At 37.3% G+C, this 14689-nt stretch overlaps 1 protein-coding gene across 1 annotated transcript in view; it reads right to left on the bottom strand.

Moving 5' to 3' along the window:
- The window catches only part of LOC128982792 (protein CNPPD1), a 96285-nt gene extending 86451 nt beyond the window's left edge, over positions 1 to 9834 (bottom strand). The window contains exon 1 of the mRNA XM_054401799.1: positions 9580 to 9834. Coding sequence (XP_054257774.1) covers positions 9580 to 9636 — 57 coding nt within the window. The 5' untranslated portion in view covers positions 9637 to 9834. The remainder of the gene's footprint in view (positions 1 to 9579) is intronic.
- Between the last annotated feature and the right edge of the window lie 4855 nt (positions 9835 to 14689).

The raw sequence follows: 14689 nt of genomic DNA, 5'->3' as shown, positions 1-14689 counted from the left end.
TCCCCAGAAACTAAAATTATTGTAAGAAGGGCATCTATCATGTACAGCCAATGTGATATCAAGTCACCCGACGACATGAAAATTATGTTGAGTTTTGATAAGACGAGGTTTATGACAATCCTATCTATATATATAAAAGGCAAAGACCTCACTGACTGACTCACTCACTCATCATTAAATATCTTTGTAAAATCACTAATAAAATATAAAAACTCAGGAACATTAAAAAACCATTGTATTTAGGTCAGCATCATAAAAACAATACAAAACAAAAATAGTAAACACACTTATTTTAAAGTCAGCTGATAAATAAAATTTACAAAGAGTAATCCAAGACATTACACATCTTCCCCTTTAAAAAAAATCACATGCTCTTCTTTCCTAAAAATACGTCTGTTTCTTAGTTATGTCTGCTTCTCAGTTGATCGGCGTGCCGCCGGTATTTCCTTCCTTCTTGAATTACAATATATGACACGGGACCAGTCCTTTTCAAAATTACTCCTTCTTCACACGGATTGTTTTGTTGTTTTACCCACACTGGATCGCCTGGTTGAAACTCTCTCCATTTTGCATGTAAGTCGTGGTTCTTTTTCTGTTTTACCAAAGCTTCATCGATGTTTGCCATCATATCTGCTTTAAGAGTACTGAGTTTGCACCTCAGTTGTCTACCATACAACATTTCAGCTGGTGTTTTGGCAGTAGTTTGGTGTGGTGTGGTTCGGTATTTAAAAAGGAAAGTTTGAAGTCGCTTGGATAAAGTGAGTCCATCTGCTTTTGATGCTCCAAAACGTCTTTTGAATGTCTGAACATATCTTTCAGCTAATCCGTTTGATCTTGGGTGGTACGGAGCTGTAGTTATGTGTCGAATGTTGTTATGTGAGCAAAACTGTTTGAATGTCGAGGCCGTGAACTGAGGACCGTTGTCGCTTACAATCATCTTTGGTAAACCCAGTCTTGAAAATATATCTTCTAAAATTGCAATAGTTTTATCCGATGTCATTTTTGCTGTCGGACAAACCTCCAGCCACTTTGTGGTAGCATCCACAACAACCAACCAATAGTGTCCATCATAAGGTCCAGCATAGTCTATGTGTATTCGAGACCATGGGTTTTGTGGCACGGTCCAAGAAAACAACAGAAGTTCTGGTTCTTTGTTTTTACGTTTTTGACAATCTCTGCAACTGTGGACGAATTGTTCAATAATTTCAGAGTCCATTCTGGGCGACCATACATGGAAACTAGCATATGAACGCATACTTACAATTCCTGGATGTCCTTCATGTAATATTTTTAGAACCACGTGACGTAATTTTCTGGGAATGACAATTCGACCTTTCCAGAGCATCAGTCCTTCTTCAAAGTGTAATTCCTCTCTCTTGTCATAGTAGGGGTGTTCCTCAGTTGTCAAATTTTTCTTCTCAGGCCATCCATTTTTCATTTGCTTTAATATGTTCTGGATTTCAAGATCAGCTGCAGTTCGCTCTCGCAAAAATTTGGCAGATATATCAAGACCTTCAAGACGTAGTTGGAGGACTTGGTTTCCAAACTCTTCATTTCTAGCTTGGATTTCTTTAGCCTTGACAGGTATTCTTGAAAGAACATCGGCTGGAGCATGTTTCTACCTTCATTGTGTTTTATTTCATAGTCAAAAGCACCCAGTATCACTGCCCACCTTGTTAATCTGTCACTGGTTATTCTGGGAAGCTCTGACTTTTCTCCCAGGATATGTATAAGAGGATTATGATCTGTTCGAAGAACAAAATGTCGAGCATAGATATAGTTGTAAAACTTGCTAACAGCAAAAATGGTACCCAGAGCCTCTTTGTCTATTACTGAATATTTCCTCTCCGCTGGCTGTAACACGCGTGATGCAAAACAAACTGGACAAATGGATCCATCTGGAAACTGATGACTTAGGACCGCGCCTAAACCTTTGTCACTGGCATCAGAGTCAACAATGATGGGTAAATTCGGATCAAAATGTACTAGGGTATCCGAGGATGTCAAAATTCCTTTAAGCTGCTCGTAGATGTCATTGTCAGCAGTAGTCCAATTCCATGTCTCACCCTTTTTCAACAGGCGATGGAGGGGTGAAGCTATGCATTGCAATTTCGGGATAAACCTTTGGTAATAATTAATTGCTCCCAAAAAAGCTCTTAAATCCCGAACATCTGATGGAGCTGGCATACGTTTTATTGCTTTCAGATGTTTATCAGTTGGATAAATGCCAGTCGAGTCGATCACATGCCCCAAGTACGTAACAGAACTTTTCAAAAACTTGCATTTAGACTCTTGGATGTGAATTCCAAGTGTCTGGAAACGTTGCATGACTCGATCAAGATTTTGTAAATGCTCTACCCGGTTACGACCTGTAATTATGCAATCGTCTAAATATACAGCAACGCCATTTAAACCAGTCAAAACCTGTTCAATCTTACTTTGAAACAATCCTGGAGCGGATTTAACCCCAAAGGGTAAACGAGTGTATCTAAAGTAGCCGAATGGAGTAGCTATAACCAAAAAATCTCTAGAAGACTCAGCCACCTCTAACTGTAGATATGCGTCCTTCAGGTCCAGTACAGTGAACTCATTTCCATCTTGTAATTTCATCATGATATCTTCAAAACGTGGAAGGGGATGTTGCACAGAACTAATGAATGGGTTTATAGTACATTTGAAGTCCCCACAGATTCTGACTTTCCCATTGGGTTTTATCACTACAACGATGGGAGAGGCCCAAGAAATATTCTTCACTGCCGGATCAATTTTTTCAAGTACACCCTCTTGCATAAGCCTATCTATTTCTTCTTTTACAGCAGGACGTAAAGCATAAGGTATGGGTCTTGGTTTAAAAGCCTTTGGGATAGCCTCAGGAGCCAAAGTAATTACAGCTTTTTCCCCTGCAAAGATTCCTAGTTTATCTGAGAAAATCTCTGGATATTTACCTAGCAGCTTTTTAACAGCCGTTGTGTCTTTTTGTCCCTTTGACTCAGTTGTTACTGTGCACACCCGAGCACCTGGTGGTAGAGCTAAATCGAAAGACAGAACCCAGCTTAGACCAAAAAGTGGAACATCATCGTAATCAACTAGCCTACTATGGTCGGCAGTGATAGTCTTCGACCAAACGCTTTCACATTAACAATGGCCTTACCCAACGTTTCTATATGTACTCCGGTGTAGGCTACCAAGTTTGAAGTGCTCTCAAGGGTTCCAATTTGTTGCCAAACTTCTTTGCAAATAACCGATTCGGCTGCACCAGGATCATATAACATATCCACTGCAATGCCATTGATCATTACATCTAACATTACCTTGTTTCCACTGTTCATAGCTCTTACAGACACTGGCTCACTGTAGTTACTCCCTGATGAAATAGATCTTGCATCTCCAGTATTTCCTGATCTCACATTGTTCGTGCGGCGACGGTATTCAATTTTCGCTCTACCAAACTTAAAGCAGACTTTAGAAATGTGGTTATTTCCTTTACATAAATGACATGATTTTCCATCAGCCGGGCATCTTTCTTCAGGTTTGTGTTGATTTCCACCACATCGGAAACAATGTAGTCCTCTGACTAACCTCATTACAGACTGGTTTTGTCGTCTATAACCATCAAAAGTTTGTTGTCTTCCATCTGAAGGGTGTCTCTGTTTTACATGTAATATGTGCTCATGAGCACGGGTCGTTGCTATACTTTTCTGAGTTTTGTCAGCTCTTTCAAGAACAAGTGCTGAGGTTTCGACTTCTTTTAACGTGCATTTAACGTCAGTGTGCTGTCTAAGGAGTTCTTTCTGCCAGTCCTTGTCATTGATTCCTAATAGAAGTTGGTCACGCAGACGTTCGTCTAGTGATATCCCAAATTGACATCGACCTGCAAGTGCCTTAGTGCCGTCACATATTGGCTTACTGTCTCATCTTCTTACCTGTAACGCCTTCCAAATGCAACTCGCTCACCAAGTGTACAATATGCTTCGCTGTAGTAAAAAAACAGGACCTGTGTAATCTCCTCATATGTTTGGGTGTTAACTAGTTCAGGTCTAAAATGGTCTGCTAGCATTTTAAAAGGTTTTGCTCCAATTTTTAATAGCAATAGGTTTTTGCACAACTCTTTGGCCGTGATGTTCTGTAATGACAGCTCAATCTCAAATCTTTGGAAGTAGTACTCCCATTCTTCCTCGTCATGATTAAAGTTGTTGAAATTAAATCTTTGTACAGCATTGCAACTACTTTCTGTATTGTCTATAGATTCAAAATTGTCACTTTGCCTTTTTCGTGGCATGTCCTCAGCGCCACAATGTAAAATCACTAATCTATAAGTATAAAAGAGGATGTCCTTTTTCGTGGCATGTCCTCAGCGCCACAATGTAAAATCACTAATCTATAAGTATAAAAGAGGATGTTTGTATATATGTATATATATATATTTGTTTGGCAGTGATAAACTCAGACACCGCTGAACCGATTGCCACAAAACTTGGTAGGCCTACATACGTGTAGAATTTCATGGAATAGGTTTATACACCATCAATTTCGTGATCCGTCCAATCGGCTCCACCCCAGTGGCTCTGGAGTTCCCCATGTTAACCTTATGAGAAATGGAATTAATGAATCTTAACAGCTGTTTCAATTAAACAAGTTGGTTCTGTTGTATGATGTTCAATAGCATTAAAGTTACAAGGATTACCAACAGGGTGCAGCACTATTATTTCTTTTACATTTATGACAACAGCTAATTTGCAACCAAAAGGTGAGTGAGCGTAGCGAACGAACTTCAACCTGGAGGCGAGTTAGCGTAGCGAACGAGCTAACCTGAAGGCAAGTGAGCGCAGCGAACGAGCTCCAACCTTAAGGTGAGTGAGCGTAGCGAACGAGCTCCCACCTAAAGGTGAGTGAGCGTAGCGAACGAACTTCAACCAGGACGTGATTGAGCCATGCGAACGAGATCATCTTGAAAATTAAGAAGTTAAACGGGGCAAAGCCCGCGGGTTAGGCCTACAGCTAGTAAAATATAAAAACTCAGGAACAATAAAAAACCATTGTATTTAGCTCAGCATCATAAAAACAATACAAAACAAAAAGAGTAAACACACTTATTTTAAAGTCAGCTGATAAATAAAATTTACAAAGAGTAATCCAAGACATTACACTCTTACTTCCCATTTACCTAGGAGGCTGAAATTTGGTACACTGATTCTTTAGGCATTAAATAGGAAAACAAAGCTGTTTTTATTCTGATCGGACTCTCGGGCTCCGCCCCAGTGGCTCTGGAGTTTCCCATGTTAACCTTATGAGTACTAATATTTAAATGGAATTAATGACATCTTAACAGCTGTTTCAATTAAACAAGTTGGTTCTGTTCTATGATGTTCAATAGCATTAAAGTTACAAGGATTACCAACAGGGTGCAGCACTATTATTTCTTTTACATTTATGACAACAGCTAATTTGCAACCAAAAGGTGAGTGAGCGTAGCGAACGAACTTCAACCTGGAGGCGAGTTAGCGTAGCAAACGAGCTAACCTGAAGGCAAGTGAGCGCAGCGAACGAGCTCCAACCTAAAAGTGAGTGAGCGTAGCGAACGAACTTCAACCAGGACGTGATTGAGCCATGCGAACGAGCTCACTTATATAGTTAAACGGGGCAAAGCCCGCGGGTACAGCTAGTAATAGATAAGAGATAAAACTATGCTGATAATGTAATTTGGCAAGTTGAAAAAGAGAAAAAAATGCCCAAGTTTCTCAGAGTTATTGTTTTGAAAAAAAGTATAATATTATTCGGGTTAAAATTTTCGGGAAACTTTTTTGCTTTTAAATTTTATTTTCTTTTACATTCAATTTTGTTTCAATTGAAGATATTATTAAACCATATAGAAGCTAAGGTATTAGGCTTCAAAAAAAGTTTAAGTGTACAAGTAATTTATTAATAGGCCTAGTTACAAAATTAAAAAAGTTTAAAACTTTTTTTAGTTTATGGTTTCAAGTCACAGGCCAAAAGTCACCCCGTTTTACGGTACTAGTTTTATCTGTAAAATCAAAGCAAGAGGTTATAGCATAGTAAATGTCCTAATTAAATTAATTCTCTCTTTTATTCTGTACGGTATTTTTGTGTATAGGCCTATGTATGTTTTGAAGCATTAGTGTAGTGCCCTTATTTCTCAGTGTTTCACAGAAAAGATCCCATGTTTATAAAAATGTCAACCAGAATAAAGTGTGTAATGGTGAGGTAGTATTTACCTAACTACTTTTAACCAGTGTGGAAAGTAGCTTTTCAATTAGGCCTACAGTGTATACCTTTGGGCTATATCTGGTAGATATATAAAGCTGTTATTTTTTAGTTTAATCATTGGATACCCATCAAAATTTGATGGGTATATCCAATGATTAAACTATTTAATAGAACAAAAAAGATTAATGTCCGGGTGACATTTAATTGCAAAGCATATTGGTTTGGCTTGAAACTGTCAGATATGGTGTTTACGAAGGTTGTGAATATTCTTCTAGTAGTTTTGCCTGCACGTCTGGAAAAATGCACAAAATACTCAATCCAACCGCTGAACTGAATATAAGAATGTTTCAACTGACTACAAGATCCCTGTCCGTAGAACGGGCACACAGCTAGTTTAAATTTATGGGACACTGTGAAATTAGAAATTGTCTTTGTAGTTTACAGTTTTTATCTTGGTTTTACAAACAGCCATAACACCGCCATAACAGCAAAGTAACTTTTGTTAATTTCATACAGCCACAAAAGCTGAGTTATTTACCATCTCAAAATATTTTTTTCAAATACGAAAGTGATTGTAATTTAAATATGTAGTGCATTTTAAGATTATAAATTTTATTTGTACCGTAGTTTTTTTAATTCTTTAAAGAGTTAGAATGTCTATGCTCCAAGAACTCTAAACACAACAAAATTACCGTACTACCTATTTCAAAAATGCTTATTTTGCTTATTTACATTAAATAATTTGGAACCAACAGAAAATTTATAACCATGTAGGCCTATATCGAATTTTTAGTGATGAAACAATGTATTTTATCAAATATTCATTAGATTTACAATACCCCCGCCGCAGCAAACCTGCAGACTTAGCGAATTTCCATTTGCCTGATTGGATTTAAACTAAAATGTCTCCTTAAAAATATCACATTTATTCCCAATTTAAACAGAATTAGTTTAATGAGCACTTAGGTTTGCTACAACAGGGGGGGGGGGGGGGGTAAAAAAGTTTTTTTTAATGTAAAATATTAAAAGGTACTGTGGTTTAGTAAGAAATTAATGTATTTTCCAAATTTGATCAAAATATGTTCATAAACAAGCAAACAGCAACAGTTGACTTATTCTCCATAAGAATAACATGGGAATTTTAAATTGACCGATTTTTGGAATTTTCTCCGTAACCATTAGGTGCATAATAACGCTTCAATATACTAAATTATTTGTTTTTTTTAAGCTCTACAAAATGGTTTGAAAAGAAATTGCTAAATTTTAAGTTTTTAGATTCAAAAATGGGAAAAACCCATTTTTACCCCATAAAACCCCCCATAAACCCCTGTTCCCATAGTCTGATCATGCTGGTTCGCGAACTCGTTCGAATAAACGTACGTTTACACGTTTGTACCAAATTTCATCAAAATCGGATGATTTTTGCTTGAGTTATCGCGCTAACGGACACATATATAAATATATATAAATATATATATATATATGAATTTGAACGGATGGTGTTTTTGGCCTCTAAGGACCTCAAAACGAAAAAGTAAATCGGTCCCGGGTCCAGGTCATACCATGAGTACTACGGTAATAGCTTATTCCCTTATGGGAAATTCGCTAAAAGTAAGCAAAACTTAACGGGCATAGTTCCGATAATATTTGTGAGCGCAGAGAAATTTGTTTACTGTTATTTTCAAATAAAATTGATTCTAGTTTCTGGTGATAAAATTAGAACCAGAATTGCTTTAGGCTATTGCCAAAAAATACATAATGTACAAGGCAAAAGTCACTAAAACTAATTAAAACATAAAAACTATTTAAAACTAAAAGTTATAGGTAAATATGAATCCAAACTTCTGGAGGTACCTACATGTTGTTTACAATTGAAAAATGAAAACACCATGTTTTTGTATAATTATTTAGTAAAACTAAAGATTCCTGACCCAGGTGGACTGAGGAAGGTTTTTATGAAAACTTGAGCGGGATTATGGAATGTGTTTGTCAAATTTCCTCCTAAGATTGAAGCCATGGTGTGGTGACCTCACCATAGATTTAACATAGATGGACGATCGTAATTGTTCACTTCTACATAATGCGCTTCAATTAGTCAGTTGTCGATGCACGGTCTGGGAACCTACTCGAGGACCTGCTTGCCTGGACAATAACTTATGGTAACGGCATGTACCTAAAACAGTGTTTGCTTTCGGTGAATGCTGTTAAACTTCCTTTTACCGGATTATCATGTCATTCTTACATTACTCTTGCAAATACATTGCTCTTTCCCAGTGTAGTCGACAAGAAAAAAGCAACTCGCCCTAATTTTATTGTGAGACCTATAACAAAATGGAACTTTTTACAGAACAGTTAACTTAGCCCAACTTATTAACTGGGAGAGCCTACTCTATGGCAAAAATACTATTACAATTTGTACTAAAATTTAGCAAATAACAATTTAGCAAATAATACTGAAAGGCTTAGGCTACATAGCAGCGAGAAGTCCAGTAACCAAGCTTTCGTAAATAAGTTACACAAATACCATTGGCTGCTGCCAAACTAAACAACTGTTAAGTCACAACACCACTTGCGACGTTGCCACTTCGAATGCCGCGGCCTGGAGTCAAAGGCGGCCGGGGTACTGGTAAGTTACTCGGCTGCACTTTACTTTAGGTCCTACACTCATTCAAATGAAAATATTGATTATTCGATTGTTTCATTCGATATATCGTTTGGTTAGTTAGGTTAGGTTAACCTTACCTAACTAACCATACGATATATCGAATGAAACAATCGATTAATCGATATATCGATCGATATTTTCATTTGAATGAGTGTAAGACCTAAAGTAAAGTGCAGCCAGTTACTCTTGGTCAACATAATCGCAATAACTTAATTACCAATATTTTAAACTGACTAAGTTTACGGGCCTATCAATTAGGTAGGTATAAAACTATAAAATGATAATTGTCATAACCTAGCCTAATTTAGCTGGTAGGGGTAGGAGAGAAAAAACAGAATGAAGGCTTAACTTACTAATCGAATCGATAGTTTCAATCGATATTAGCATGACCCAGTTAAGAAACTCTACCCCCTATGTTAATTTGGGGGATGGAGATGAATCTAGTTTATTTCTCAGTAAGTTAGGCTAGGCCTAGCGTATTTAATTGTGAACTAAGTTAGCCACATATCGAGCCTGGAAAAAGTGTTGAAATCTGGTTACGAACATATTTTCAAATCTAGTAACTTAATAAAGTTTATAGGCGTAAATAATATGAAATGAAATATAAAACCCCTAATATGCCCCTAAATAACAATGTAGGATGTTTTAAAAGAATGGTGTTACTAAAATGTAAAATGTAGCCTACTAACCTGCAATTTAGTAGTCATTTTTCTCCTCCTACGTTGTGATGAAGAACAAACCGTCATATTAAATCAATGTTTTTCTTCTTCTGTTATTATATCAAAATAATATTATTATTTTGTAAAAGACTTTACAATGATAAGTTACACTAATTTAGAAGAGATTCAAGAGAAACTTAACTGATTACTGAATACTGATTAGTTAAGTTTAGTTAGGTGAAGGTGAAGGTGAGGTGTCGGAAAGTCGGAGTGAGTGGAGGGAGAGTGGAGTGCGCGGTGGTGGGAGGGAATCACCAAATGAAAATAACCGAATCAATCGGTTATTGATGCTGAATAGACTGATTCGGTTATTTTATCCTGGCTCGGTTTAGTCTTAAGTCTTACCATGTATGTTTTATCTATGGTCTTACCGAGCGATTCGGTGATTTAGTTATTTAGTTGATTTAGTTTGTCACATCATCAGGAAACTAAAATTTATTCGGCGATTCGTTTGACTAAAAACAAAAATCACCGATTGACGCTATAAGACTAAATGCCATTCCGTTTCCCATAAGATAAAAATTAGTTGCGTTTTGTGACAGTGAATAATGAATGACTAAAATTGATTCGGTGAATCATTCAACTAAAAACTAGGTAGCGTTCGCAGAGGCATTCACAAAATTGAGCGGAGTCATCAAGGGTTCATATTATATTGTTTTTGTCATACTGCAGTAAAAACATTCGTTTTTAATGCATGCGTTGCGGGTGTAAAGTGGCATTTTTACTCTTTAGGGAGTAAAAATCGTTTTTAGCCTCTGTCGAGTAAAAATCAGCTGTTGTCAACTCAGTTGTAAATTTTGATTGTAAACGATTGCATGTATCGAAAATATGTATTGATTCGTGCTTCGTAATCATTTTAACCTACAGTCTACAGTCTCTTCCCGTAGCATTTTAGCATTGCAGATACATTAATCCATTCCCACACTCAACACTGCTCACCTTTACTACTTCCTTCACCACCCCCTACGTCGTGGACCTGTTCCCCTCTCTTCCCATAGCATTTTAGGATTGCAGATACATTAATGTAATTGCCAAAGACAGTTCCCACTTTCTACACTGCTAGCCTTACTACTTTCTCCGCCATTTCCTACGTCACAGACCTGTTTCCTTCCCTTCTCATAGCATTTAAGTATTACAGATACATTTATCTAACTGCCCAAACGGTGCCACCAAACTGCAGTGTCAGCCTTTACTACTTCCTTCACCCCTTCCTACGTCGTGATGCCTGTTTCCTTCCCTTCTCAAAGCCTTTTAGGATTGAAAATATACATTAATCTAACTGCCACAGACGGTTCTCACGCTATGCTCATACTACTTCCTAAGCCACTTCCTACGTCGTGGACCTGTATTCATAACTTACCATAGCAATTTAGTATTTTAGATACGTTAATCGAATTGCCACAAACATTCCCCACACTCCGCACTGCTAGCATTTAATACTTCTTTCACCATTTCCTTTGTCGTGGGCATGCTTCCATCCCTTCTAATAGCATTTCAGCATTGCAGATACATTAATCTAAATGCTACAAACAGTTTCCAGTTCCCATACTCCACACACTGCTCGCCTTACTACTCCCCTCACCTCTGCCTACATCGCGGACCTGTTTCCCTCTCTTCCCATAGCATTTTAAGATTGTAGATACCTTAATCTAATCGTCATAAACAGTTCCCACACTCCGGACAGCTCGCCTTGACTACTTCCTTCACCACTTCCTACGACTCGGACCTGTTTTCCTCCATTCCCATAGCATTTTAGGATTGCAGATAATTTAATCTAATCGTCATAAACATTTCCCACACTGCGGCCTGCTCGCCTTTACTACTTAATTCCTTCACCACTCCCCACGTCTAAGACCTGTTTTCCTCCCTTCCCATAACATATAAGGATTGCAGATCCCTTAATCTAATAATCATGAACAGTTCCTACACTCCGGACTGCTCGCATTTCCTACTTCCTTCACCACTTCCTACGTCTCGGACCTGTTCCCTCCCTTCCCTTGGCAATATTGGATTGCAAATACCTTAATCTATTGGTCATAAACAGATCCTACACTCCGAACAACTTGCCTTGACTATTTCCTTCACCACTTCCTACATCGCAGACCTGTTTTCCTCCCTTCCCATTGCATTTTAGGATTGCAGATACCTACCTTAATCTAATCGTCATAAAAGCTTTCCACGCTCCGAACAGCTCGCCTTGACTACTTCCTTCACCACTTCCTACGTCGCGGACCTGTTTTCCTCCCTTCCAAAGCATTTAAGGATTGCAGATAACTTAATCTAATCGTCATAAACAGTTTCCACAGTCCAGACTGCTTGCCTGTACTATTTTCATCACCACTTCCTACGTCATGGACCTGTTTTCCTTCTTTCCCATAGCATCATACTATGATGCTTTGGATGATGCTTTATGATTCATAGGATTGCAAATACCTTAATCTAATGGTCATAAACAGATCTCACACCCCGAATAGCTCGCCTTTACTACTTCCTTCACCACTTCCTACGTCGTGGACCTGTTTCCTTTCCTTCGAATATCATTTTAGGATTGCAGATACCTTAATCTAATCGTCATGTACAGTTTCCACACTCCGAACAGCTCGCCTTGACTACCTTCACCACTTCCTACGTCACAGACCCGTTTTCCTCCTTCCCCTTAGCATTATTGGATTTCAAATACCTTAATCTATTGGTCATAAACAGATCCCACACTCCTATCAACTCGCCTTTACTACTTCTTTCGCCACTTCCTACGTCACGGACCTGTTTCCCTCCCTTCCCATAGCATTTTAGGATTGCAGATACCTGAATCTAATGGTCATAAACAGTTTCCACACTCCAGACTGCTCACCTTTACTACTTCCTTCACCTCTTCCTACGTCACGGACCTCAAGCTAGTGTCGTCATTTGATTATATTTATGATCCATACCGTTTCTGTTCTAATATCTGTGGAATAATGCTATCCGATATTTCTTTATCTACTGCATTCAAAAGTCAACAGCTGATCATATGTCTTTGTTTTTGTTTATGTGTCAAATACTGCGTCCATAAGGATTACATTGAAACTTTGTGAGACCCAGTGGGGCGGATTCCTGAGAGACTTTTTTAACGCAATATAGATGTTGGCACTCACCGATATGGTCTTTATCACTATGCAAAATTTGAAAACGATTGATTCAGCCGTCTAGGAGGAGTTTGCGTATTACGAAATGCATAAGAGTCGACGTATAAGAGCTTCGCTCGCTCCGCTCAATAACTGATTGACGCAAAAAATAACTGATTGATTATTCGGTCATGGAAACTATTCGGTTATCCCATCACTAGGAGTGACTTCGGACTTCGGTTCGGATTCGGAGCAGAATTTTTTTCATATCAGCAAGTTTGGTTGGTTTGGTTAGGTTATGACAGTTTAATTTTATAACTAAAAAAATTATAAAATTGAATTTAAGACATTTATAATTTTACTAGCAGAGTATCCGTCCTTCGTACGGGGTTGGCATATAAGTATAAATGCTTATTGTAGTTATGGGAGAGGACACGGTTTAGGAAAATTTGGTCTTTTAATTTATATACGGTATCCTTTAATGTCCTACAGTATCTACCATAGCCCTAATTTTCTACCACTGTACCTAAACCATGAAAAAAAGTAAAGTTCTCATTGTGTACCACAACTTAGCTGTGGTCATAAATGCAAAAACATAATAGTGTTGCACCCTGTTGGTAAGCCTTATACCTTTTTAATGCTATTTAATATCATAGAACCAACTTGTGAAGTTGAAACGGCTGATAAAATTCTTTAATTTCTTTAAATATGAATACTCATAAGGTTTACATGAGAAACTGCAGAGCCTGAGCCACTGGGGTGGAGCCTGAAAGGATTTTTGAGGTAAGAATATTTCTATATGTTAATCGGGAATGTCAGCTATCATCATACTAAATTTCAACCTTGTTGGTTTAGTATTTTTCGCGTTTACTTGTCACAAACATCCATCCATCCATCCATACATCCGTACATCCAAACTTTCTTACTCATAATATTAGTAGGATAAGTAAACTGTTGTAATATTGCTTGTTTATGGATCGATTTTTATCAAAATTGGCAAATTTATTTATTTCATAGTAAGCTAATGATATTTTCCTTAAAATCACACTTCGTAACCCTCCCTGTAGGCAGCAAAAACCTAGGTACTCGTTAAACCTAATATTATTGAATTAGATTTAATCGAAAATAAAGTCACACAAATGGAAATTTGCTTTGGCTGCAGGTTTGCTGCGGTGGGGGTATTATGGAATTGTAATTTATGTAGAAAGAATACTTTGTGGTAGTACATGATTAACTCTAATTCATATTAGATACTAAACAAATCAATCCCGTTGGTGCAATTAGTAGCGCCATTTGAACAGCTACTGCAAACCAGCGCTACTATTCGTAATTGCTAGCAGCTATACCCGTGCCTTGCAACGGGGTCAGTATGCAAAAGAGACAATGTTGGTTCTTAGAAACATGCCAAATGGTTTTCCAAATGCCAAATTTAGAAACAAAATTTAACTGTTCTACTTAACTTGATAATAGCACGTTTTTGTTAACTCATACTGTGATTACTTATTTATGCTACCTACGATAAAAAACCAAGGATTGATTTTAAGGTATAATAAAAGAATGTATTTCATGGTTTGCACAGTAAACGAAAAGCTTTACAATAGTTCCAAACCGAAAAATAGGAAAATAGAAATAAATATGGAAAATAAGGGTAATTTTATAACATATTTTAGTGAAATTATAATCAGGCAAATGGAAATTCGCTCAGTCTATAGATTTGCTGCGGCAGGGGGGTTATTACTGTTTACACAAAAATAAATGAAAAAAACAAACCTTATAAAACTCAGGATAAGAGCCTAGGTTAATACGGCAATGATTATAGAATCTTAATTATTTTCTATATCCATGGACGATTTTTTTACAACGAATATTTCCCTGTAAAATATTATTACAGCATTTCACAAATATTATAACAGAATCAGAGTAGGCCTATAATAGATCATAAACATAAACAAATGAAGTAACTGAAAGAATCATAT

Source organism: Macrosteles quadrilineatus, unplaced genomic scaffold (genome assembly GCF_028750875.1).
Source record: "Macrosteles quadrilineatus isolate MER2022 unplaced genomic scaffold, UCM_ALF_1.0 Scaffold_1__1_contigs__length_201487025, whole genome shotgun sequence".
NCBI lineage: Eukaryota > Metazoa > Arthropoda > Insecta > Hemiptera > Cicadellidae > Macrosteles > Macrosteles quadrilineatus.
This window is presented reverse-complemented; position numbering and strand designations above follow the sequence as displayed.